This window comes from Lycium ferocissimum, chromosome 10, assembly GCF_029784015.1.
Source record: "Lycium ferocissimum isolate CSIRO_LF1 chromosome 10, AGI_CSIRO_Lferr_CH_V1, whole genome shotgun sequence".
Classification (NCBI taxonomy): Eukaryota; Viridiplantae; Streptophyta; class Magnoliopsida; order Solanales; family Solanaceae; genus Lycium; species Lycium ferocissimum.
In genome coordinates, this window is record NC_081351.1 from 29,019,139 (window position 1) to 29,045,026 (window position 25,888).

The 25,888-nt window shown below is 35.2% G+C and overlaps 3 protein-coding genes across 7 annotated transcripts; 2 read left to right on the forward strand and 1 right to left on the reverse strand.

Moving 5' to 3' along the window:
• The first annotated feature begins 1,502 nt into the window (after window positions 1–1,502).
• On the forward strand, window positions 1,503–6,605 carry LOC132033228 (DUF21 domain-containing protein At1g47330). 2 transcript variants are annotated; one of them, XM_059423139.1, is made up of 12 exons: window positions 1,503–1,889; window positions 3,159–3,235; window positions 3,315–3,398; window positions 3,503–3,616; window positions 4,009–4,095; window positions 4,258–4,397; window positions 4,490–4,577; window positions 4,703–4,779; window positions 4,898–5,016; window positions 5,235–5,452; window positions 5,639–5,685; window positions 6,244–6,605. In XM_059423139.1, exons 1-12 carry the CDS (start codon window positions 1,712–1,714, stop codon window positions 6,314–6,316), a joined length of 1,302 nt encoding a protein of 433 aa, XP_059279122.1. In that variant the 5' UTR covers window positions 1,503–1,711; the 3' UTR covers window positions 6,317–6,605. The 2 variants fall into 2 exon arrangements, with proteins under 2 accessions (XP_059279122.1, XP_059279123.1); XM_059423140.1 differs by lacking the exon at window positions 3,159–3,235 and having other exon boundaries at window positions 1,750–1,889.
• Window positions 6,606–8,315: 1,710 nt separating this feature from the next.
• LOC132034779 (uncharacterized) lies at window positions 8,316–25,667 on the forward strand. Its single transcript, XM_059425140.1, has 16 exons — window positions 8,316–9,482; window positions 9,560–9,709; window positions 10,296–10,566; window positions 10,647–10,739; window positions 11,284–11,458; window positions 11,628–11,870; window positions 12,370–12,564; window positions 13,076–13,271; window positions 19,990–20,910; window positions 21,001–21,116; window positions 22,139–22,314; window positions 22,745–22,935; window positions 23,033–23,119; window positions 23,446–23,603; window positions 24,556–24,766; window positions 25,116–25,667. The coding sequence occupies exons 1-16, from the start codon at window positions 8,487–8,489 to the stop codon at window positions 25,269–25,271; spliced, it is 4,335 nt and encodes a 1,444-aa protein (XP_059281123.1). The 5' UTR covers window positions 8,316–8,486; the 3' UTR covers window positions 25,272–25,667.
• Window positions 14,384–18,885, reverse strand: LOC132033229 (uncharacterized). 4 transcript variants are annotated; one of them, XR_009408674.1, is made up of 6 exons: window positions 18,728–18,885; window positions 18,139–18,422; window positions 17,211–17,316; window positions 15,933–16,076; window positions 14,742–15,180; window positions 14,384–14,631 (listed from the first exon to the last, which is right to left on the reverse strand). XR_009408674.1 is itself a non-coding variant. In XM_059423141.1 (5 exons), exons 2-5 carry the CDS (start codon window positions 18,405–18,407, stop codon window positions 14,890–14,892), a joined length of 810 nt encoding a protein of 269 aa, XP_059279124.1. In that variant the 5' UTR covers window positions 18,408–18,422; window positions 18,728–18,885; the 3' UTR covers window positions 14,384–14,889. The 4 variants fall into 4 exon arrangements, 1 of the variants encoding a protein (XP_059279124.1); XR_009408676.1 differs by having other exon boundaries at window positions 14,384–14,628; window positions 14,740–15,180; XR_009408675.1 differs by having other exon boundaries at window positions 14,384–14,628; window positions 14,716–15,180.
• Window positions 25,668–25,888: the final 221 nt, after the last annotated feature.

The window sequence follows — 25,888 nt, forward strand, 5'->3', positions numbered from 1 at the left end:
TTAGATCATTAGTCAATAGCTTTCCGGACAACTTTACGTTATTTCATGACACGCCTATTTTCATTTTAGCCTCTCCCCGCCGACTTATCAACAGGAGCGGATTTAAAGGTAGGCCAGGGTGTTCACCCACTATATATATAGGGTAAATTTTCTGAGTTTATGTAGATATATATATGTTTTGAACACCCTCAACAACATAGAAAAGGCTAGCTCAGCGGTTTTCGAACACCCCTATGAAAATCCTGGATCCGCTACTGCTTATCGAGCCATTTTACCTTTCACTCTTCTAGTTAAATTATTCACTTTACAAAGTTAAAGGAAAGTCAAGCTAAACAACATTTAATATTTAGTGATTTACAACATGTTACATCAACTCTTATGTGAGCATGCCAATAATAGTAAACTCAATATATTTCACTTTACTTCACTCTTAATATACACTTCTTACTAAACATATAGTAGTATGTACGTAGCATTTGATGCTATAAAGAATCATGATTAAAAAATTTCAAAAACAGGAAAGTGTCAAACAAAACAAAAAAAAAAAAAGCAATAGAATACCATAAAAATGTAATGAAGCTACTAGCCAGTATGTATTCATAATTGAGATTTGAGGTCGTCACAAATAACAAGTGCAGCGGGAATCTATATTTTAACTAATCACGTATTTCGTGCTTACTGACACACAATATTCCCACTTAAGGATAAATTTGAATACGAGAGTTTATATTTAAGGACAAAGTAATTTCATTCACCCCGCCCTCCAAATATGCTTACTAACATAAAAAATATTAATTATGCCAGTACCTCCGTTATAAAAACTTATGTATACAAGGTATTCACAAGTCAATAAATACATGACTATCACTTAATCATGATTAATTAATGTTTATATTCACTTTATCAAATCACTTAACTATGATAAGTCGCAACATCTATTTTTGGACATCAAAATGTGAAATTTGAAAGAAAAAAAAATAGGAGTATGTGTTTTCAAGTTGAAAATCATATTTGGAAATCGAAGTTATATTTTTTTTAAAGCAAATCCACTAGGCAGAGGTGCCTAGGGCTATAATTTGTGTTAAAACGTTAATATAAACTAAAATTGTTTTTGAATTTTTGTGAGTGACCTGAAGTGAAAATTGTGAAAAATAACTTTTTGGAGTTTTACTAATTCCGAAAAATTTCAAAATTAAAGTTATAACAATTCTATGTCCAAACAGTTTTACTAGATAAAATTTTGAAAAAAATAAAATAAAAACTATCCATGGCTAACGAGCACTAAACATTCTAACAAGTGTTTAACGTAATTCTACCGTTACAAAAATAAGCAAACAAAAATTCTTTTTAGCAGTCGGAAGAAACAAAGTGCTTTCCATCACATTGTACATGCAATCTTTCTTTTTTTTTCCATCAATACAATAGCTTGATTTAAAAGGGACCAGTATAAACAGAGGTATATGGGATGTGGGGATAAGAAAAAGACAAAAAAAAATTCTTGAATGGAAAAAAACAGCTCACACAAACAAAGATTACATAAAGATAAAAAATAAAAAATAAAAAAAATCACTATAAATAACTTTCTAAAGTTAGGTAGTTTGGACCATTTTTGGGTTCTTGATCAAACAAATTGAGGTTTAATTACAAAATCAAATCTTTTATCCAAGTTTTCAAACTTTCTTTGAACTTGGAAAAAAGAAAGAAAAAAAAAATGGGAGCTGATGTGCCTTGTTGTGGAACAGAATTTTTTGTGTTTATTTTGGTAGTGATAGGATTGGTTTTGTTTGCTGGTTTAATGGCTGGGCTTACACTTGGTCTTATGTCACTTGGACTTGTAGACCTTGAAGTTCTCAGTAAATCTGGTCGTCCACAAGATCGTATTCATGCCTGTAAATTCTCTCTTTTCTATCTATCTATCTATCTATATTTTATGAAGAAAGTGTTAAAGATTGCTAATTTGGGGTTTTATTAGATAGTGTTAAAAGTTTGTTGATTTGGGTTTTTGTTTATCTGTCTGCTTGTTTTCATGGAAGTTTGATGTCTTATCCTTTATTCTTGCTATTTACTTCATAGTAGTTTTGATTGGCTGATATCTACCTGCTACCTTTGTAACTTTGCCATAAAGTTGTAAAGTTTTTCTATATGACCAATTCTTGGAGTTCTCTATCTAGCTATCTATACTTAATTATGAAGAAAATGTTAAAGAATGCTGATTTGGGGTTTTAAAGTGCTAAAGTAGGTTGATTTGGGTTTTTATTTATCTGGCGAAATGAGGCCACCCTAGCCCATTGAGTGCTCTACCTCGGGCCATCGACATCATACGCTCTATTGAAATAGATTTCGCACAAAACCGGCTATATCTGATCTCGGTTGGCCTTTCACCCCTAGCCACAAGTCATCCTTGATTCGCGTGTAAATTCCGGAACTATGGACCTAGCTGAACCGGAGAACCCCGAAATCTCACGGGTATCATAGAATTACGTTAGGTACCATATGAATAGGCCCGAGAAAACCCCTGTATAGCTTCTTGATTTCTCGATAAAGAGCAATATGTCTGTTTGTTTTTTCATGTAAGTGTGATGTCTTATCCTTTATTCTTGATACTTCATTTGTAGAGCTATATTTGATGGTCTGTTGTTTTAATTGGCTAGTATCTACCTGCTACCTTTGTAAATTTGGTATAAAGTTGTAAACTTTACTATATGATCAAATAAATGTATAGAATTGCCTATCCCAAGCATATTTTTCCATAGAAACTCTGCAAAAGGTTGAACCTTGATTTGTGCAAGGTCTCTATAAATCAAAAACAAAAGAGTGAATTTGTCGAATTTGTCCTTTGAAACTGAATTAATTGTCTAGCAATAACCTTGATGTGGTTGAACCGCAATGCAAACTGTGGAAACCTAAAGTAAAGAAATGATGGATCGATTATGTACCCGAACGAAGGTAATTGAATAGTTGAAGGAGTGAGAAAAAGAGTTTCATGATTCTTGACATACCTGGAATGGACAAATAGAAAAGTTAATCCACTTCTCGTATCATGATTCTACAATTGAAGCAATAATCACCGATATCAGAATAGGGCTTATGAGTTGTATGTATGTCTGCTTGGATCCTTTTTTTTTTTTTTTTTTTTAAATTCTTCCTTTCTTTTACAGCTAAAATACTTCCAGTGGTAAAAAACCAACACCTTTTGCTTTGCACACTCTTGATCGGCAACTCATTAGCAATGGAGGTTTGTGTAACGTTACTTAATAGTTATCCTTTATTACCCGTGCCGAATTATTTATGACTTTCATCCTTTTCCTTTATAGTCTCTTCCTATATTCTTGGACAAGCTTGTACCTTCATGGGCAGCAATACTGGTATCTGTGACACTGATTCTCATGTTCGGAGAGGTGGTCTACTCTATTCTATTCATCAACTTGATCTTTCACCTTTTAAACTATGGCATTTGTTCGTCCCTTGTATTAACTTGGCATCGTTGCTTTTACGATTGCAGATAATTCCTCAAGCAATCTGTACTCGCTACGGATTGACAGTTGGAGCCACTGTAGCACCCTTTGTTCAGCTTCTTCTCTGGTTATTCTTCCCCATTGCTTATCCAATTAGTAAGGTATAAACTGCAACAATCACATCCGATAATTTAATCATGTAGAGTTGTTAAGTTTCCATGTTTTAGTATCAGAGTTACTTGGTTATAGTTATAATATCAGAGTTACTCCATTCCCTATCTCTCTCTATTTATTTTTAATTGTTACTGTAAGTGAGAAACTTTTCATGCTAATAATTGGATATGTAGAATATCCGTCATTTTATTTGTTAAGATATATGGACAGTCATCTTTAGCATTGAAAAGAAAGGCCAAACCTCATGCAGCAAACTGAGAGAATTTCTCCGTGCTACTTTCTGTTGTTAAGGATCTTATAGCTTCATTGAAAACTTTTAATTTTGAATTTGCTTGATAAAGAAAAGGGATCTTAACTTCATCCTTGGTTTTGCTGCTAGGTCTTGGATTGGATGTTAGGTAAGGGGCACGCGGCCCTTCTACGAAGAGCTGAGCTAAAAACGTTTATGGATTTCCATGGCAATGAGGTAATCAGTAGTCACTAGTTCTCAGTTTTTGTTGCTAATCTATGTCGCTTACACGAACAAGTTCATCTCACCAAGATTAGGTGCTATAGCTGAACCTCTTTTTCAAATTTGTTTGTTCCTTTTACTATGCCTCAGCTTGTTTGCTTCTTATTGCTATGACAGGCTGGAAAAGGAGGAGATTTGACACATGATGAAACAACAATAATTGCTGGAGCACTTGAGTTGACAGAAAAAAAAGCAAAAGATGCAATGACTCCAATATCAAAGGCTTTTTCTCTTGATCTGGACGGAACACTTAACTTGTGGGTTTATAACTTGCTGCTCAATCTGATTTCAAGCTTTCACGAACTTTTTATGTTCTAATAACACATCTCTCTCCTTCTCTCTCATGCAGGGAAACATTAAATGCTATAATGACAATGGGGCATAGCAGAGTTCCTGTTTACTACAGAAATCCGACAAATATTATTGGACTAATTTTGGTAATTATATCTCTTGCATGCAGAAATCAATTTTTACCTTCTTGTGGATTTCATTATTGTGTGTGTAACTTACTGATATTAGGTTCGATGTTCTCTGTACCTGTCTTCAAATATTTCACGGGCAGGTTAAAAATCTTTTGGCAGTTCACTCAGAAGAAGATTCAGTTCCCCTGAGGAAAATGTTGTTAAGAAAAATTCCAAGGTAAGGATAAGTGCAGCGGTTCTTCCCTTTCCTAAATGTATATGTTTATTACCAATCAATTAACTACGCACACAATGTTTATTCTTAAGCTAATTGTGCAGCGTTGGTATTTTTTCAGGGTTTCTGAAAACATGCCTCTGTATGACATGTTGAATGAGTTTCAGAAGGGCCATAGCCACATTGCTGTTGTATATAAAGATCTGAACGAGACAAAAGATGGCACAGTCAATGATAAAGGTCCGAAACCTTGAAATATCCAATTTAACATTTAATTCATTTTGTGCTAAATGTGCTTCTAATCAACTCCTTCCAAGTCCTTCATATCCTGTAATTGCCTCTATCTCAGAAAATGAAGCAAATAGATATCTCCTTGGTGATTAACTTGATAGTTTTCTATTAAATTGATGAATTTATGATTTGCCAACTTTAACTGTTGTATGAACTGATAATCGCAGATGCTGATTTGCATGATATTAAGAGTGCATTACATAAGGTGGATGACGACCAAGTTGGGAAGAAAACTCCTCCCCCTACTCCTGCTTTTAAGAAGAAACACAAAGGTTGCTCATTTTGTATATTGGATTTGGAGAACACTGGAATACCAGAGATCCCTCCCAATCAAGAAGTTGTTGGTGTTATTACCATGGAAGATGTCATTGAGGAGCTTCTTCAGGTGCACAAGATTCCGACTTCCATTAATAATATTGTTGTTCTTTTTGTGGCATTGTTTTCCTTATACACATGTGAACTTTCTTACATGGTTATGCACTTCCATAACATTCTTAAAGATTCTGGCAGAACCTCTCTCAGTATTTTACTTTCTTATTTTGCTTATCTTTGCTGGTATTCCTTACACCAGGAGGAGATATTGGATGAAACCGATGAATACGTCAACATTCATAACAGGTATTGTTTGTCTGGCAGTGCCAGTTTCGTACTCTTCCATTTGGTTTAGCATTGACATGTAAATCTTTTTGTTAAAGAACTAGTTCTATGCTACTTCTCAAAGTTCAATCTTTATAGATTGCATGTAGGGCTGGTTAAATGGTTTAAGAAACAAGTGACCATCTAATCTGACCCACTAGATATGGGTTGGATAACCAACTTTCTAAAAAGGGATCAGATATGGATATTATCCACTAAAAAATGGATATCCCGATGATCAACACCCATTTGTCTGCTTGTTATTTTCCAGGAGTTCTTGCTTTCTGAGAGTCTAAGCTTATTTTGACTTTTAGCTTGTGTTCTCACTTGACTATTCCTGATGGGGCATCGGCTAAATCATTTCTTAATTGTGCTAAATATGGTTGGATCGGATATTTTATCTGTTTTTGTTTAACCCGTTTTCCACCCGCCCATATCCGATCCGCCCTGCCCGTTTTCCATTCCTAATTGCATCCTTTATGAGACTGAATTGACAATATGTGTCTGATGGGATTATGATTATCAACTTAATCATTTCAGGATAAAGGTGAACATGAATTCTTCACAAGATTTTTCAGCTGAGCAGAATTCCACAACAGAGCTGCTCCAATAGACCTTCTGACTGTTGAATCAGCTATCTTCAAATATTTCGTAATAGCTACCTCAAGTATAGCAACATGTTACATGTATAGTTTCTCTATTCTAGCATATCCTTATTCCAGTATTTTTGTATGATTATATTAACTTAGATTAGACTGGTCCCGTAGAGCGCGAATTCAGGTAGATAGTATAGTCCTATATACAGAGGAATAGGCTACAAATTTAATGGTGGCTTGTAATGCTAGAGTTTGAGACATACAAAGTTCAATTACTGGAATCTAATCAGTTTCCCTGTGTGTGTGTCATTTGATGAACTCGATAAGAAGTTAAATTCCTTGTAGTGTTATTAGGCCCTTACAATTTTCTTTTATTTTTTTCATTTAATGGAAACACCTCAGCCAAACTATATCAGTTGAGGCATATTTCTTTCTTTATAAAAAAAGAAATAAAATTTGTTAAGACATGATTGACAAATGCCTAACTACTTTATAATAGATAAAAAGAATGCAACTGGCAAATGCCTACCTCTTGAATCCCAAAAAGCTTGTTTCCTCTTTCTTGATCTTTATAACAGAAAATTTGGTTCGCATAAAATTTCGCAATAATATAGAGATATAAATGAAATACTCAATTTAACACAACCCAAATCTTATTAAATTAATACTTTGACCACGACTTGAGCTTCAAAAACGTCAGAAATTGGGAAGTGACCTATCCAATTTATCCTTGAAACCATATAACATTCTGGATATGACGAAATAGCATAAATTAAGAGGATATTTTATAAATACATAATTATTTTGATTATCTCACCATTTTATTTTCCAATTGGCTAAAAGGGATATAAGAAAGATCTTATTATTTTCTCAATATTTTTTTTAATCTCATAGTAGACCTCTCAGCAAGCAAGATCAAACTTAGATAATATGGCTAATCCAAATAAAGGTCGAAAATCATGACTCATTTCGGTAACAAATTCGGTTTGAACGATATAGATAGTTGACAATTGAATCCAATTTTGATATCTGTAATAGTGCGAAAAGAAGCCCAGCTCCAAGTTGTTCAAGAATATTGGCGTTGTGTTTCTCGGCCCTTTGACTTAGGATTAGTCAGTTCTATTTAGAATGTCAGTTGATGTACTAAAGTTCATCAGTTGGAGCCTAATTATGCCTAAGCCCAATGTAACTTGGAGAGTACATAAATCCCAAAATATTCCTAACACGACACTCTCGATTTAATAGCAAGTTGTCACATATGGGACTCCGACAAACTAATAAAACTCCTCTCCCCCTGTTGCTCCCTCTCTTTTTAACTTTAAAATCCAAAAAAATCTTTTTCTTTAATTAGTATAAATGACAATCCTTAATTACTAAACCAAATAACAAACCCCAGATAAAGACCATCTTTACTCAACATGTTAAACATTAATTACATTCCAAATTAGGGTAATCTCTATGTTTAAACTTAAACTCATCCTTTTACCAAGATGGTGACTGCTCCTCTTCTTAAATACTATTCCCTCCCGATCAAAAAAAGTCAAAAACTTTAAATTTTTTTTTTTGGATAAAAAAAGAAATCACTTTAGAAATCAAGAAAAGACAAAAATCAAATAGAAAGAATTACAAAAGAGAAAAAAGAAAGTAACTCCAAAATAGACATTAGTCCTTAAAACAAATAATATTAAAAAATTAGAATCGCCAAAAAATATTTTCCAAATATTAAAAAGAAGAAATACTCGATTAATATGGAAATTCCATTATTTTCTAAAATTATTCATTCAAATTCGATAAATATTGGTTGATTATAATTAGGGATATTTTCCTATTTGATCCCTTTGAATTATTTATTTTGATTAAGTTGTATGATCAATATTTTAATTAGGGATAATTTAGTGATTAAATTTAGGAGTTAATATTTTTTTAAGGAGTGTGTAAATGGGTAAGTGGATTTTTTTTAATCCGGAGGGAGTACTAAACAGAACATCATTTAAATCTACTAATGAATCTTGGCTTTTAATTTACTTCACACTTGCTAGTTTCTTTTAGTTAGAACATCACTTCACTCTCTCATTTCTCTCTTCAACTGCCATGATTTTGTTTTGAGTCAACAAAAAGATTGTTCCTTTTTTTTTTTTTTTTTCCTTTGTAATTCTGGGTATGTTTGAGATTCTTCTTTGAGTTCAAATGAGGAAGCAAAACACAGCTTTAACAAGATTTGGTCGCAAGGTAAAAGGTTCATATCAATCTTATGGACTTAGTGTAAAGTTAACCTTTGTAGTAATCTTAGGTCTTTGTTTTGTATTCATTTGGTCTGTATTTTCATCTTCTTCTTACTCAGTTGCTTATCAAAGAGACACTTTTGATGATATTAGAGAACCCATTTCATCTGCAAATAAGAAAAAGGTCAGTTCTTTAAGTCCTTCAACCAAGAAAGAACAAGCCCATAATAAGAAATTGAAACATAGATCAAATTCAGTTGAGAAAAAAAAGAAAAGGGTTGATGGATCTTTGCCATCAAAGCACAAAAATGAGAAAGTTGGAGCTGCTAGGAAGAGAAAAGGTGAGGATCTGAAGTTACCTAAAAAAGTTGAAGAAATATTGGATCAAGAATTGGAAGGATCTGATTCTGAGGAAGAGAAAATAGAAAATGATAAACAAGAAGAAGAGAAAAAAGTAGTTGAGGGTAAAGAGAATGAGAAAGAAAAAACAGAAAGTGATAAACAAGAAGGAGAAGGAGTAGATGGTAAAGAAAATGAGAAAGAGGAAATAGAAAGTAATAAAGAAGGAGTTGATGGTAAAGAGAATGAGAAAGAGGAAATAGAAAGCAATAAAGAAGAAGGAGAAGGAGATGGTAAAGAGGAAGGGGAAAGTAATGGTGAATTAGCTAATTCTGAGGAGTTGGATCAAGTGGATGAGGATGAGAAATCTAGAGATAATGGGAAGAAAAAGAAGTATTTAGGACCAATATTTGATCCAAAAGCACATTATACTTGGAATTTGTGTAGTACTAGAAGCAAGCACAATTACATTCCTTGCATTGACTTTGAAAGTGCTAGTGGGAAGTTGCATAATTTTCGGCATCACGAAAGAAGTTGTCCTAGAGCACCTCAAATGTGTCTTGTTCCTCTTCCTCCTGATGGTTATGAGACTCCAGTAAGCTGGCCTGAGAGTAAGTCAAAGGTATGAGAATTAGTGCCCATTTTCATTAAATACAGCTTAATTCTTGTTTCTTGTATTAAGTTTCATAATGTTTACAGATACTTTATAAGAATGTGGCACACCCGAAACTAGCAGCATTTGTTAAGAAAGGGAGCTGGGTGGTGGAGTCTGGAGAATATCTCACTTTTCCAATGAACCAATCTATACCCAAAGGTGGAATTCAACACTATCTAGATTTCATAGAAGAGGTGAGTTCCTTTAGTTAATTCATAGTCTTGGTGCTCAAAGGTCTAATGATTATCTTGTACAACAAAAATACATACAAATGACAGTGCCAACATTGTCTAGCTGAAAGAAAGATTTCAAAAGAAGAAAGAGAAAAGAAAAAGAAAATAGAAAGAAAACATGAGTAGGATGAGATAACTGAAAAGGGCCAAAATTGCCCCTAAACATGCGGATAAAACAATTTTGCCCTTCTCCGTATGAATTTTTGTTTTTTTTTAAAAAAAAATAAAAAATAAAGATTTTGTTAGCTGAAAGGGAAAAAAATGTCACCTTTTTGGTAATGGCACGGGCAAAAACAGCCCAACTATTAACGGAAGGCAAAAGTGCCCCTCGGCGGAAAGTACAGGGGCAATTTTGGCCGTTTTCTGTTAAATTTTTGTCAATTATGTTTCTCTTACTGAAGTTGCTGATTCGAAAACTAGTTGTATGACTGGCTAGTTTGAGAGTATATTGCTAATGTAGTATGATTATTTATACTTATTTAGTTGTCAGTTTAATGTTAATTGCAAAATCTGTCCTTGTGTTTGAATTGATATTGGAGATTGGTAGATGGCACCAGACATTGAATGGGGGAAGAACATCCGTGTAGTGCTGGATATTGGATGTAAAGATTCAAGCTTTGGGGCTTCTCTACTTGAAAAAGACGTGTTAACACTTACTCTAGGATTAAAAGATGACCTTGTGGACCTAGCACAAGTTGCACTTGAGCGTGGTTTTCCAGCAGCAGTTACCCCATTCGGAACTCGGAGGCTTCCCTTTCCTAGTGGCGTCTTTGATGCTATTCACTGTGGTGATTGTCATGCATCTTGGCATTCTAACGGTTAGTGTTAAGTTATTGCTAGAGATTTTCTTTTTCTTGTTTCTGTAATATCAGGAGGTTTAATTTAGTTTTACTTTCAGGGGGAAAGCATCTTATAGAAATGAACAGAATTTTGAGGCCTGGAGGTTATTTTATTTTGTCTTCTAAGCGCACTAGCATTGAAGTTGAAGAAGGTTTGTCCTCTACTTATGTTAAGGAAAACGACTTCTGTTTTTCTTTTTCTTTTTCTTTTTTTTTTCTTTTTTTTCTTTTTCTTTTTTTGGGATGAAAAAGGCTTTTAGTTACACTTTTGCATGTTTTAGTCTAATGAGTATTTTCCTTCCTGAATGATGACAATGCCTTTACCGGACCTTATCTCCACTGTCACGGGATACTTATTATGAAATCCTCCCTCCTGATTTCACATTCAATTACAAACTTCTTGTTCTTGCTAATGAGGACTTCCTGACATTCTCATATCACTCCCAAAAGATTTGCTACTAATTCATGTTACTTTCACCAAAGAAACTCTCAATTTGGATGGGTGGATCATTTCTGGCGTGTAGCTTGAAATTGTTTTGCATTGTTATAAAGTCTTTCTGCTGTGTGAAACTTGAAAAACGAGCCATCATTTTAAGATTTTCAATTTTGCGTGCTTTACTTTTTTCTTTTCAGCATGTATTTACGAAAGCATTTTTGTAGAGTATTCATGCTCATAACATTAACCTTCTTCTCCAGCTATGTCCACACTGACAGCATCAATTTGTTGGAATATCCTTGCTGATAAAACTGATGAAATCAGTGATATCAGGATTAAGTTATACCAAAAACCACAAGCAAATGACATATATCGATTGAGAAGGAAAAAAGTTCCACCTCTATGCCAAGCAAACGAGAACCCAGATGCTTCCTGGTGAGTTGGAAAAGCTTGTTTTGTCATACTTGTCTCTCATCAATTGGTGATTTCTCGATTATCAAAAAAAAATGTCATGCTTCTGTTAATATGAACACCATTTATGCAAGCAATTATTCCTGCTTTTCTTTCTTAATACTCTCAACGCTCATTGATTTATTCGGAACAGGCACGTGTCAATTAAATCTTGCTTGCATACGCTTCCTGAATCCATAGAACAACGAGGAACCGAATGGCCTGAAGAATGGCCAAAGAGACTTGAAACTTTTCCCGACTGGATGAACAGTAGAGAGAAATTGATTGCGGATAGTGAACACTGGAAAGCTATTGTTAACAATTCTTATCTAGTTGGCTTGGGTATTGATTGGTCCAACATTCGGAATGTAATGGATATGAAAGCCATCAATGGAGGGTAAGTCCCTATCTTGGTTCATCTTATGAAAGAGGCAGAAAAACTTAAACTCCATTAATATGTTATTGGTTCTTCCTCTTCTTTTGATAGTAATATGGGTTAATAGTTCTGTTGGTCCGTCAATTATTGATAAATTCTACTTTTAGTCCTTGAGATTTTTGATTACACGTTAGATCCCTTTGCTTATGAATATTCACAAATTTTCAGAACGTTCCACTGTTTAATTATCTATGTATTATCTTGAACTTGTATTGTTACTCTGTATTTGAGGGTAATATACTTCTAAAAGTAGTCAAAATATAACAGATTTCCTACTAAAGGGACCAAAAGCACACACTTTAATTGATTAAAGGTCAGATGTGTTGAGTCATATATCACAAGGACCAAAATCAGAATTTACCAATAAATGTGGGTCTAAAATTAATATTTTCCCTTGTAATATTGTACCGCATTCTAGTGCCACAACAAGGACGCTAACAACTGAGAGAAATATACACAGATTTGCAGCAGCTCTTGCACAGCACAAGGTGTGGGTGATGAATGTTGTTCCTGAACATGCACCAAACACCCTTCCGATAGTCTTTGAACGAGGACTTGTTGGCGTGTACCACGATTGGTGCGAGGCTTTTGGTACTTATCCAAGATCATATGACCTTCTACACGCAGATCATCTCTTCTCGAGGCTTAAGAACAGGTTAGCATGACCTTTATTTGTTCACTTGGTTCAGTATTCCCCTCGTAAATTTTTACGGATCCTTCTCGTTTCACCAATCCTAGTGCTCAAGTAATTTTTCATTTAACTGTAATATTGAGACATCAATGTGGTTCACTGTAGTTCATTTCAGATTAAACTGTGAAAATGATTTTTAATGGCCTAGGCAAGCATGGTTATATTTGACATAATTGCTTATAATGTTCACCAAAACACTATTTTGTTTACTCCGTCGAACTTTTGTTGCAATATTAAAGTTGACTTGCTTCTTGATGTTTAGATTAAACCCCCAACGCTTATGGACTATTTTGTCCCTAGTCGTCATAATTAATGTCTCACGCGTATGATAATGGTCAATAAACATTTAAAGCGTTTAAAATGACTTCTCCATCTGAAGTCAAAAGAAGTGGGAATAAATTGTACCTTTCCATTTCCAGACTTCAAAATTTTCTTTAGAGCTTAAGTGGTTTGTTTTCATGATCATTCATTACAGGTGCAAGCATCCTATTGTGATTGTGGTTGAGATGGACCGTATATTGCGGCCTGGTGGCTGGGGAATTATACGTGACAAGGTCGAAATACTCGATCCACTAGAGAAAATATTGAGAAGCTTGCATTGGGAGATACGAATGACTTTCACGAAAGATAAGGAAGGCATCCTTTGTGCACAAAAGTCCATGTGGAGACCTTGATGAATCCTTAGAGGCAAGTCATTTGATTAATTGAATAAAGCATAGAAAGATACCACATATATATCCGGGCTTCCAAGTCATTTTCTTGCGAGATCTGCTGTTCTATTCGATATTGTTTATACTTCGAGTAACACCAGTGCCATTGTTGCCAACTATTTGACTTGTACCAATTTCTTGGCCTCCCTCTTCATATATTGAAAAAGAAATAGTGGTGGATCCAGAATATAGACGCCGTGGTGGGTTGTGAGTTTGAGAGAGTGGGTTTGGAAATGTATATCAAAACTTAATATTCATTGTTGGATCGTTGCTGAAAAGGAAGTATTTTCTAACAAGAAATGCGTGAGTGATACTTTTGCTCTTACCATTGATTGACTCATACGTCTGTGCATAAATTGAATTCTTTTTTTATCCAGCCTTTGGTCTGTTGTTATAGGATCATGTGAACCTTATATTATGATGTGGTTTCGTTACTTCTTTTGTTGCATTGTTAATGAATGATTGATCTCGAAAAAAATGGAAAATGACATTTTGGGACATCTATGCTGAAGTATCCATTTTCTACTTTATATAAATTTAGCATCATCGTGTTGAGTTTAGCCATCTCTCTGTCCTGAACCCCTAGATTCACGAGGAACAATTGATGGTTGATCCGGAGATTATGTATAGTATTAGTTAGTCCTTCAGGCAGAAAATTAATTTTTCTTCTTTGTTAAGAGTTCAAGTTCTATGTACTAACGAATGATAACGATGTAAAAAGTATTTACGCAATCTGGTGAAAGACTGAAAGGCAAGTAATTCTACTGAACAAGCATTCATTTGTAACCTACAGTTTATGGTAAGTTTGCTTGCTATAGTAGGTTAAATAGCACTAATCGTGTAAACGTTAATTAAACTGTCGACACTTATATGTAACTTAAATCCTTTTCATTATTGTTGGTTTCACAAGTTTTTAACTCATTTATTTTTATAGGATTGAAATTGAAGGTCATCTTATTGTGTTATTTGGCTAAATTAGAAACCTTTCTTCCTCTTTTTCTGTCACGAGTTTGGTAGATCGAGAATTAAAATGGATAGCAACCAAACACAGACTTAAAGTGAATACGAGTATATTCAAGAGAAACCCAGCTGAGAAAAAACTTGTAAAACGGCAGATGAGTTTCCAAACGTTCAACAATGGAGAATGGAGGATAAAGATTAAAAAGGTTTAAAGTTTTCACCCTTACAACCTTTTTAAGTTTTAGTCCTGGGCAACAGGCAATACTTCATAATTTGGCAAGTTTCATTCAAGAGAATTTACAGACAAAAAACACAACCACCCTCAGTGCTAGCAAGCTATACGATTTTCTTCTCTTCTCTCCTGAAAAAATTGCAGAATTTTAATTAGATCTAGAAAAACTTTTGGCCACTGCAAACATATGTATTTACTCGGATGAAGATGAACAAAATGAAAGGGAAGAGAATGCACACGCTATCTAGAAGTTCATAAGCGAAATTCAACTTGAAAACCCGTACTATGAGGCTTTATCAAAAATCAAGTTGATATTCAATTCTCAAATCCCTATAAGCTGATCGTCATTTGCAATTAGCATCAACTTTATACATGTTGCGGATCACCTCATCCCACCACATCATATGAGCTTTTTTCAGGAGCCAACGGATCCTTTGAATCCTTCCCTTCATCAATTCCTTCAAATATATCATCATATGTGACAGGCATCCTTATTCTTTCATGAACAGGTGCACGTTTGGCTCCACTATTCGACTGCTCAACAGGAACTTGTTGCAGCAAAACATCTGAAGAATTGGCTGTAATCTTATCTCCCATTGTCTGACTGGAGCTCTCAAAAGAAGCTTCTTTATTTTGGGGCGGTTCTTGCTTGAGCTTAGCCTCCTGCTTAAACTGCTTCTGCAAAATTACGCTCTTAGTGAGCACTGGAATATAGGGACACACAAAGGACAATAAGCAACTAGCAGATCAACAGTTAAAATTATGAATGCAATTGTTTTAAAAACACAGCATAGTATGCTGCAAAGATCACTAGCCATATGATAAATAGCAAATAGAGATGGATATTTTTGATAGGTGAGATAATAATTGTCCTTGCAACTAAAAATTACCATGGCCACCCAAGGGCTGGAGGATTGAACCAATGATGTGCATTTTAATCTCGAGGAAGTTACCCACAATAAATAATCACTTAAAATTCAAAACGAAAATTTCTAAAAATTACTAACATATCCAAATATGCAGTGTGAATTTTAAGAGCATTTCAATGAAGCAATGAGAAGAGATACATTGGTAATTGCATTATATTTCACTTGCAATGAATGCTGTAGAGTGCAGTCATAATAAACTATATATAAACGATCCACACATATCCTAAACTTACCAAATAAAATTTAAAAACCCTAAAAACCTCCATAAGGCCTTTACTAAAGGTTCTTTCCTTTCTTTAACGTTGCCTGCTTTAGTTTTCTTTTGTTTGAGATAGCACAAAAACCTTCAGCATCGTCGAAAATATTCATGCTTACCGGGGTCCTGATAATGGAATTCATGAACATTATGGTGACCACCTAGTATCCAGGTTGGGCAATTAAATCGCCACAGGCACAGGGGATAAGTATGAACTAAATAGAGCGCAAAGAATCATGACTCACCTCAAACTCCTTCCCTTTCTTCATTATCTCTTTGTATGCATTTGGATCTCGTACTTTAAGGATGCTCCACAATATTCCACCACCTGTTCGGTGACGCCTGCCATCAGCAGTCTTCTGGCCACCACATGTCTGAATTGCATCCACCTGTAAATTTTACTGTATAAAAATGGTTCCAACAAGAAAGATCCTCCTCGAGGAGAAGGACGGAAAGATGGGAACTCCCGTGGAAAGTGAATTGAAATTTGTAACTTTTCTCTTTGATTTCACACTAGATATGCCGGAAAAGGGATATGATGACCTAAAGCATATTGTACGTAGCCAAAGAATCATTAAAATTAAGACATACAGGCTTTCCTACATTAACCAAAGGTCCCTTTTTTCTTGGATAGGTAAGTATCATCTTCGTTAGGGTTATTAATCAAAGGGAAAACTTAACCCATTTATCTTGCACTCGTGTAAAACGGCATAGCCAAATAGGGCTCCAGAGCAAGATTTTCATTTCCAATCATAAAACTCAGAAGCTCTGCCTCTTCCAGAATCTTAGAAATATTATGGCCCAACTTTTCCAGCTAACAAAAAACTATGCAGTAAACGACTCAGAAACCCTAATAACCATGAGAACCCCCAGGGAATTGCACATCAACCTAGCAAAACCGTATACTAGCAATACACTACCATTTAAGTTCAATTAAACACATCGTTGAAGATTGAACATTCAGTAACATAACTAATCATAGTTTTCGTAATTAAAAGTGCACCTTCGACTGGCAAAGAAATTTGAATGGTGACATTTTAAATCTTTTACAGGCTATAGGTCCAATGAGAAGTATTTCATTATTGGTGTCACATAACCAACATAAATTGTATGAGGCATTTTCATTGATGGACATATGAAACATGGGTGCCAAATCAGTTTCCTCCTTACCCATCCTCTCCTGGTTCTCTTAGCTTCACCTTGCCAATTCTCCCTATCTTTCACAAATTCACTCGTACAAGCATGCAATTTCTTCCCCTCTTTCTCTTTCACATGTACTACGGTTGAGTGCACTGGTCAATATCAATAGCAAGGGCATTTCAAATGTATCAATGTTTAAGTCTGGGATTTCTTATATGTCTAAGTTTGCGGGTCTTAGTGACAAAGAGATGAACTATTTTTTTAGGGGCGGAAGGGGGCAGTTTGGTGAAGTTATGTTAACACTATTTTCTAAATGAAAATTAAGCTTATCAGTAAAACCATCAGGAGAGATGACAAAAGCACATATAGAAGAAAAGCCATACCTCTTTGACAAGATCACTCAAAGCAGATACGCCAAGAAGACCAACTGCAGTCCAAATGAGATAAGATTTCCTCTCTTTCAAGCGTTTACCGACATCCAAAACAAATCTACAGCAACAGATTCAAAGAGAGCGAAAAGTCAAAGCCTGATACACATATACAACAAATAGAAAAGATGCAAAGATGCAAATTCGTGTAACAGACAAGGGTATACAAACTGAAGCAACTTTGACCAAAGGGCTACTCTCTGACACAACCACAGCAAAGTGGTTAATAGCAATATAAAATCCATGAGATTAGTTCCTAAAGCAAAGGAAGGAATGTTAACTGGGACACATAGCTAGACTAATAAAGCAAATAAACCTATGCATCAGTCATTTGGTATCCACGACAATTATCTTCCTTTGATTACTCAAAGGCAATCATCTTGTCAATTATATCTAGGAGTGGAAAACAGGCGGGTCAAAACGTCTTAAACAAAAACAGATAAACTATCTAACCCGCCCATATTTAACACGGATAAAAAAATGGGTGACGGACAATATGGATACCCATAATGCCCATGGCTTCAAGAATAGTCAGGTGACAAGACAAGCTAAAAGCCAACATAAACTGAGACCCCAGAAAGCAAGAACTCATGAAAAATAATGCAGACAAATGTGCATTGATAATATGGACATCCATATTATCCATGTGGATATCCATTGTTTTAGTGCATAATACTCATATTTGATCCATTTTTAAGAAGTTGGTTATCCAACCCATATCTAACGGGTAGAATTGGATGGTGTTTTGCAAGTCCTAATTATATCCAACGGTATGCCCCTGGGCCATGCACAGTAATTATATCAGTATGGAATAATCATAATATGCGACGCAGACCTTTTTTCTCCATTAAAAGGTACAATGACTATGATTAGTGTAACAAACCTGTTAATGTCTGTGACCTTTGGACCCGAAGAACCTCCTTTACGTTTGTTCTTCTTCTTCTTCTTGTTCTTCCTGCGCCTCTGATTTTTTTTGCCCGAAACAGGATTTATGGAGCTGGCAGATGCACCAGCACTAGTTTCCTCTAATCCAGTCTTGGAAATCTTGTCAACCAATTCTCCTTCCTCAATATCATTCATTTTAACATCTTCTTCGTCGTCGAAGCTCTCGTCGTCATCAGAGAAATTTAAAATGCTATCCTCTAGCTCCATCAAATTAGACGAAAACTGCAAGATACAAAAGAAAGTGTTATTTCTTCTATTATGCCAAATATATCACATAGCATGATCAAGACACTATTTTTTACGGCAAAGATTTATGGGTCATGGACATTTTCTATTAGTACGTGATTTTACTGATTTTTCCTCCAATCACTACTAACAAAATCAGCCGAGTACCCATTATATTTAAAATACCCACTGTCGCAAAATTTGAATTCTTATGTGACGGAACGCTACAACAAGAAGCTAAAAACTGAAAAATAAAGCACTAAAATGAAGAGAACAGTGGACCGAGATTTGAAAGCCCTTACCGAGTTGCGTTCTAGTAGGTTTCTACTTTTCTTTCGGACTATTTTGAATGTTTTTTTACTTTGAGGGGTTTTATTTTATAGACGACAAGTGAGAGGAGGGCTTTGGAGGAAATTTTGGGGAAGAAGGCGGCGGTAAGGCTTTATTATGGGTTCGGTGCCAAAGCTTCAAGTTCCACAAAAATGGTGAAACTAACAAAACTGGTCCTTAGGTTTGGGTATATATAATTCAAAATACTCCCTTGAATATATTTTGAGCAGTTTCGACCTATAATATTGTCAAAAATTAATGCTTTTGATCTCCGTTAAATATTTAACTAACTTTATCGGTTAGATTTGACGGAAAGTACAGTTAAAAAAAAGATTTAACGGGTCTTTCTTCTTTTGAAACATGAAATCCGCAACCATTATACTCTCTCCGTACAATAGTAAGTGTCAATTTAGTCAAAAATTTTATCTCATAGTAAGTGTAATCAAGACATAAATTAGCTACTTTTTCCAATTCTACTCTTGGACAATAAAGTAACATATAAATGATAATTGAAAAAGTCACATAGTAATTTGGTATTGTTGGACTCCCAATATTAAAAGATTTACTTCTTGTGTATGTACTAATCAAGAGGTAAAAGTAATTTATTTTTATTATATAGGATAATTTGATAAACTTCACATTATATTATTGGTTTCTTAAGATGTGTATTTTTAGCTAACATAACACTTATAGAAGGATGGAGTACTTTGAGTGTGCACTAAATAATCTGTCCACGGTACAATAGCTAGCAAACAGGAACCTACCTTGAAAATACAAATTTTGCAGTTTTTTTTTTTCCTGAACTCTGGTGCAAGTTTTAGGTTCAATGTCTATTATTTTATTTAGTGTGTAGTATGGTATTTTGTGTTATAGTAAATTTTAAGATTTGATTAAACTTCTCTAGTAACTTTGATTGAATCTTTTTCTCGGACCTTCTGTCAAATCTAACAGACGAAATTTGCTAAATATTTGATAGAGATCTAAACATGTCAGAGCATACTTTTAATTCTCTTATTATCTTTTACTTCCATTTTTTAATAATAACTCCACATATAGTACTGTAGTATTTATTTAGTATAATCCTATGTAACCTCCATCCAAACAAGACGTTATTCAGCAAACAAAGAAAAAGAAAAAGGAAGCATTTGCCGCCATTGATACACTGAGATGAAAGCTACCTACAAACACAACAACCATCATCATCATCCTCTCTTTAACAAAACCTAAAAAATAGCCAAACATGCCCCTATCACTATCTTCTTACCCCACGCGCCTCGCTATCCTCACGCTCCTCTCCGCTACCACAGTCTACTTCTTCTACAAATCACGCCGCCACGTCATCAAACGCTTAAACCCTAAAAAAAACCAAAACCCTAATCTTAAAACCCCAAAAGGCAAACTCTTCTTTATATCCCAAACCAACACTTCTAAAACCCTAGCACAAAAACTACACACTTTGTTAAAACTCAATGGGTTTGACTTTGATCTTGTTGACCCAAAAGATTACGAACCTGAAGATTTACATAAAGAAAGTTTTGTGTTGATTATTGCTTCAACTTGGGATGATGGGAAACCACCTAAAAATGCTGGCTTTTTTGTTGATTGGTTAAATGAGAGTGCTGATGATTTTAGGGTTGGTTCTTTATTGCTTAGTAAGTGTAAATTTGCAATCTTTGGTGTTGGGAGTGGATCTTATGGCGAAACGTTTAATGCCGTGGCGCGTGATTTTTCGAGGAAGTTGAGGAAACTTGGTGGGGTTGAGGTTTTAGGTTTGTGTGAAGGTGATGTTGATGAGGGTAATTTGGATGAAGTGTTTGGTAAGTGGAGTAAAAGGGTTGTTGGAGTTTTGAGTAATTTGGGTGAAAATGGGGGGTATATTGGGAATGGGGTTGTTGGTGATGATGGTAGTGAAGATGAAGTAGCAAGCGAGGGAGATGATGACGAGGAATATGATGATGATGACGATGAGTTTGAGGAAAATGAGAAGGAGTCGGGGATTGTTGATCTTGAGGATATTGCGGGTAAAGGGCCTTCGAGAAAGAAAGGAGGAGTTGGAGATAATAAGTTAGTTAATGGGAAGTCGAATGGTGGAGTTGTGAACGGAGAGAAGAAAGCAATGGTAACGCCGGTTATTAGGGCGAGTTTGGAGAAACAGGTATTGTGGTTGAATAACTAACTTCTGTTTGTTGTCGAATTAGTTAGTTGGATTTATGTTAAGGTAGTTTATTTGGTGATGAAATTGCAGGGATATAAAATAATTGGTTCGCATAGCGGTGTGAAACTTTGTAGATGGACAAAATCACAACTTAGAGGGCGTGGTGGTTGCTATAAGCACTCATTTTATGGCATTGAGTCTCACAGGTGATTGTTTAATTTTTTATTTTTTTTTCCCGGTATAGGTGATCGTTATAGTTTTTACATTTTTACTATTGCAGTCTGTCTATGAGTTATGTGTTTGTTTTGATCCTTGGTTGACATGATTGCATTTGAGTTTCCAACAATATCCCCTCTGTGTGCAAGTTCCAGCTTTATTGTAAAGCTTTTTAGAGTGCTAGAATTCTTAGAGTTGATGAAGTATGCAGTGAATAATAAAATAGTCTGCAATTATATTTGCATTTATATATCCCAGAAAAGGGTGTTTTAGAGGCATTTGATAAGGAGTAGGAGTAGGATAGCAAACTAATTTTCCATATAAAGCATGTAAGTTGCTTTCATGCATTTGGCATCAAATTATTCCACTGAGGAAACCTTCAATTTTACACAATGAACAACCAGAAAATGAAACGGCATTTTTAATTGTCTTAAACAGGGCTGCCTAATTAAGAGATCATGGAGCTAACAAAAGAAAAGGTCCTAGACTAGGGGTGTCAAATGGGATGGTTGGGCTAAACTTAGGTGGGTCAAAATGGGATGAATTAATAAATGGGCTGGTCAGGGCTGCTATAGGTTGGGCTAAAGTAGGCTTAAAAGCGGGTCATAACCCAACCCGCCTAATTCTTACTAAGTTTTAATTTCTATATTTGTTCTTTTATAATCTTTTCAGTACCTAATACAAAAAAAAAAAAAAAAAAAAAAAAAAAATTATTATGGCTATGTATAACATATCAAACAAAAAAAAAATGTCTTTTTGAAAATATTTTGACAAGGTTTCTCATTGGTCAATTTGGGCTACATATCAACCCAATCATTAGATGGGCTAAACGAGTTGGGCTAAAATGGGCCCAAACGTGGGATTGGGCGAGTCATGTTTTCATGTGCTAATTTTGCTACCCCTGGTCCTAGTGCACTGACCTCTTGTGCATCATTTAGTAGGCTCCGTATTTATGACTTCCTAGCCTTGTATGCTGATTCTAAAGCTGGATTTGCATTTTTTCACTGCATAGGTGCATGGAGGCCACTCCTAGTTTAGCATGTGCCAACAAATGTGTTTTTTGTTGGAGACATCACACAAACCCTGTGGGCAAGAGCTGGACATGGAAGATGGATGACCCTATTGAGATTGTGAACACAGCTATAGATTTGCATACAAAAATGATAAAGCAGATGAAAGGCGTTCCAGGTTTGTTTTCTAGTACACATGCACCTATATGTTTTTCTGTGAAGTTGTATGGAAGTTGAGCAAAGCCACATGAGAAATAATGTGCCTAGGTGAAGTCATTTGGTGATTTTATTGAACGTGATTCTGTTAGGTCATTTTGTTTTCTTTTCTCCATTCAAGAAAATGTACCTCGGTTGAGTTGTGTTTTATTTTGATTCAAGGGCCTTCCGATTTCCAAATAAAAATGGTAAAAATGATACTGCTTATTGCTGGTTCTACTTATATATGTACGTTTTCTTTATGAAAACCAATGTCCTTCCACCTTTTTGCTTGTTTGGCCCTCCAAATACGAAATAGGCTGAAAATATCAGCCATCCAAAATTAATACTAGTATTATCAACTTTCTGTTCACAACGTCATAGTTATTGACCAAAATATCCTACTCGTGCAGGTGTTAAAGCTGAGCGTTTGTCTGAGGGTCTTTCTCCTAGGCATTGCGCCTTGTCACTGGTTGGTGAGCCTATTATGTATCCAGAAATAAATTCACTTATAGATGAGCTGCACAAGAGGCGGATTTCGACTTTTCTTGTAACTAATGCGCAGTTTCCTGACAAGATTAAGTTATTGAGACCAATCACACAGGTCTGCTAGGGCTTTATTCTTGTCTCTTTGTCAATCTTTTGAGTATGTCAACATATAAATTCCATTTCTAAATCTCAATTCATCTTTAAATGTACAGTTGTATGTCAGCGTAGATGCTGGTACAAAGGACAGCTTAAAAGCAATTGATAGACCACTATTTGGAGACTTCTGGGAGCGATTTCTTGTAAGTGTCATGAATATAGAAATATTTATCAGATTTAAACTAAAAATCCAGTTTGATTACATAACTTATTGGATATTCATTCTTTAGTTTAAACTAAAGAATGAATATCCAATAAGTTATGTAATCAAACTGGATTTTGTGATATAACAGTGAGTGGAAGTTTAAAATGCTTACTTTTACATCAACAACATACCCAGTGCTTAAAAAGATTTGGCTGCCACGGGAAACAAAATCGAAATTTGCCGTAGTTTCTCGGGTTTTTTCATATTTGTATGCTACAATTCTGACTGGCTTATTATTGGTTTCTGTTATTTTGATTTCGTTAGGATTCCTTGAAAGCTCTCAAGGAGAAGGAGCAAAGAACTGTCTATCGTTTGACACTTGTTAAAGGGTGGAATGCAGAAGAGGTGGATGCATATTCTAGCCTGTTCAGCATTGGAAAACCTGATTTTGTTGAAATCAAAGGTGTCACTTATTGTGGATCGTAAGTTTTTCCCTCTTGCTTTACTATTGAAAAAATGATAAAAATAGTCCCTTGTGTTTGAGGGCAGGTTCAAAATAGTCCCTTATGTATGCATTTAATGGTTTTGGGCCTTTAAGTTGCCAAAATTCAACACTTTTAGTCTCCATATGATATTTACCAAACTCTGTCTAGTATTAGATTTGATAGAAACAGTAGGAAAAAATTATTTAAGTATAAACACCAAGAAAGTCCCATCAAATCCTAAAATATAAAAACGACAAAAACTACACCAGATACGAAAAAGATGGTTTTTTTTTTTTTTTTTAAATCAAGAAAAAAGTGCTCAAGGCTCAAAAAGCTGCACCACCAGACTCTAGAAATACAACAACATAACCAATGTAATCCCACAAGTGGGGTCTGGGGAGGGTAGAGTGTACGCAGACCTTAGCCCTACCTTGGGAGGTAGAGAGGTTGTTTCCGATAGACCCTTGGCTCAAGGAAAAGCATTTCAAAAGTAGAGAGGTTGTTTTCGATAGACCCTCAGCTCAAGGAAAAGCATTTTAAAGCAAGTCGGAAAAGAAATAACAGAAGTGAAGAAGCCATAGCAGAATATTATAGAACACCAGACTCTAGAAATAAATTAAAAATAGCAGAAACTACAAAAATTGTACCTCTAAATGTGAGTTCCCGCTAGTTTCCCTTTTTTTTTTTTCATAGTTTTTGTTGATGAGGAAAGAGTTCGATGAATATTTGTCGGAGACTAAAAGTGTTAATTTTGGCAAATTTAAAGGACCAAAAGTCCAAAACCCTTAAGTACATACTTAAGGGACTATTTTGAACTTACCCTCATACATAAGGGGGGCATTTTGTCATTCTCCTTTACATTTTTTCTTTTCTCCCCTCTTCTGCTCGGTTGATTTGATTTCAAAACTCAGTGCATGAGAATTAAGTAATAAGGAGTTGTTTTACACAGGTCGGCTACATCAAAGTTGACAATGGAGAATGTCCCTTGGCATGCTGATGTGAGGGAATTCTCTGAGGCCTTAGCTAAAAAGAGCAATGGAGAGTATGAAGTTGCTTGTGAGCATGTGCATTCTTGCTGTGTTATTCTGGCTAAAGTCGATAAGTTTAAAATTGATGGTCAATGGTTCACGTGGATTGACTACGAGAAGTTCCATGACCTGGTTCGTTACGTCTCTTGTTAGCCTGTTTGGCCAAGCTTCCAAGATTTGCTTATTTGAAAAGTGCTTTTCGGAAAAACACTTTTGGAGAGTAGCAATTTGTGTTTGGCTTATCAATTTGAAACACACTTTTTTGCTAATATCATAACAGTGCTTCGGGAGAAAAGCTACTTTTTTTTAGCTTCTGCTACTATTGAAAGCACTTACTTTTTCCCTAAAAGTTCGGCCAAACACCTCGACTTTCTAAAATAAGCACTTTTGGCTTCCTAGAAGCTTGCCAAACAGGCTATTAGTACATAGTTCCCATTTCTGTTATTGTAATCAATGTTTTTTAAACCCTATGGTGCTACAGGTAGCTTCTGGAAGACCCTTCACCAGTAAGGATTACATGGCACCTACACCATCTTGGGCCGTCTATGGAGCTGATGAAGGCGGGTTTGATCCAGAGCAATTGCGTTATAAAAAAGAGCGACGCCACGGATCATCTCGTAAGGAAAATGGTTCTTAAAAGTGAAGCAATTTTTGTCACCACAGGATGGCCTACAGTTTTGTTTCATCGAGTTAAATTTTGGTTTCCTTCATTTTCCTGTACAAGTTGCATTTCTCCATAAATATGCCAGCTTGAGTAACTTTATCTTTGGGTATTGAGGAAATAACTTCCAGTGGGTTGAACTTGGAATTGATCGAATCAATCATCATAGGGATATCTTGCAGCAGACAATTGATGGAACCAATATAGTTGCAGAAGTTCACTGATATGAAATTGTGGCTGAGACTTTTCTTTCAGCTGTTATACTCCATTACTCTGTATTAGTAATGTAGGACCATTACAGGATGAACACCATGTTTCGATAAGTGTGCAACAGTCCTACAATTTTACTAAATTTACTCATCTCAACAAGAAGCACAACTACTACTCTGTTTCAATTCCAAGCAAGTTGGCATTGGTTATGTGAATTGTCATTGTTCATGTATTCCAAGCAAGTTGGCATCGGTTATGTGAATTGTCATTGTTCATGTAACTCAATATACCCCAAATTTAATCATTTCAAAATGCACTAAATTTAATTGTCAAGTTCTACTCGTGTACAAGAGAAACTGAATTTATAGTTTTATAGACATTTA

What these genes read in the sequence shown, in the direction of transcription:
- LOC132033228 (XM_059423139.1), top strand. Translation starts at nt 1,712, where the DNA reads ATGGGAGCTGATGTGCCTTGTTGTGGAACAGAATTTTTTGTGTTTATT. An exon ending in TTGCTTATCCAATTAGTAAG is followed by an intron (nt 3,617 to 4,008) that starts GTATAAACTGCA and finishes TTTTGCTGCTAG; the next exon opens with GTCTTGGATTGGATGTTAGG. An exon ending in TCATTGAGGAGCTTCTTCAG is followed by an intron (nt 5,453 to 5,638) that starts GTGCACAAGATT and finishes TCCTTACACCAG; the next exon opens with GAGGAGATATTGGATGAAAC.
- LOC132034779 (XM_059425140.1), top strand. Translation starts at nt 8,487, where the DNA reads ATGAGGAAGCAAAACACAGCTTTAACAAGATTTGGTCGCAAGGTAAAA. An exon ending in TAGCATTGAAGTTGAAGAAG is followed by an intron (nt 10,740 to 11,283) that starts GTTTGTCCTCTA and finishes CTTCTTCTCCAG; the next exon opens with CTATGTCCACACTGACAGCA. An exon ending in TTCTCGAGGCTTAAGAACAG is followed by an intron (nt 12,565 to 13,075) that starts GTTAGCATGACC and finishes CATTCATTACAG; the next exon opens with GTGCAAGCATCCTATTGTGA.
- LOC132033229 (XM_059423141.1), bottom strand. Translation starts at nt 18,407, where the DNA reads ATGGAGCTAGAGGATAGCATTTTAAATTTCTCTGATGACGACGAGAGC. An exon ending in TGAGTGATCTTGTCAAAGAG is followed by an intron (nt 16,077 to 17,210) that starts GTATGGCTTTTC and finishes TAAAATTTACAG; the next exon opens with GTGGATGCAATTCAGACATG. An exon ending in AGAAAGGGAAGGAGTTTGAG is followed by an intron (nt 15,181 to 15,932) that starts GTGAGTCATGAT and finishes GTAATTTTGCAG; the next exon opens with AAGCAGTTTAAGCAGGAGGC.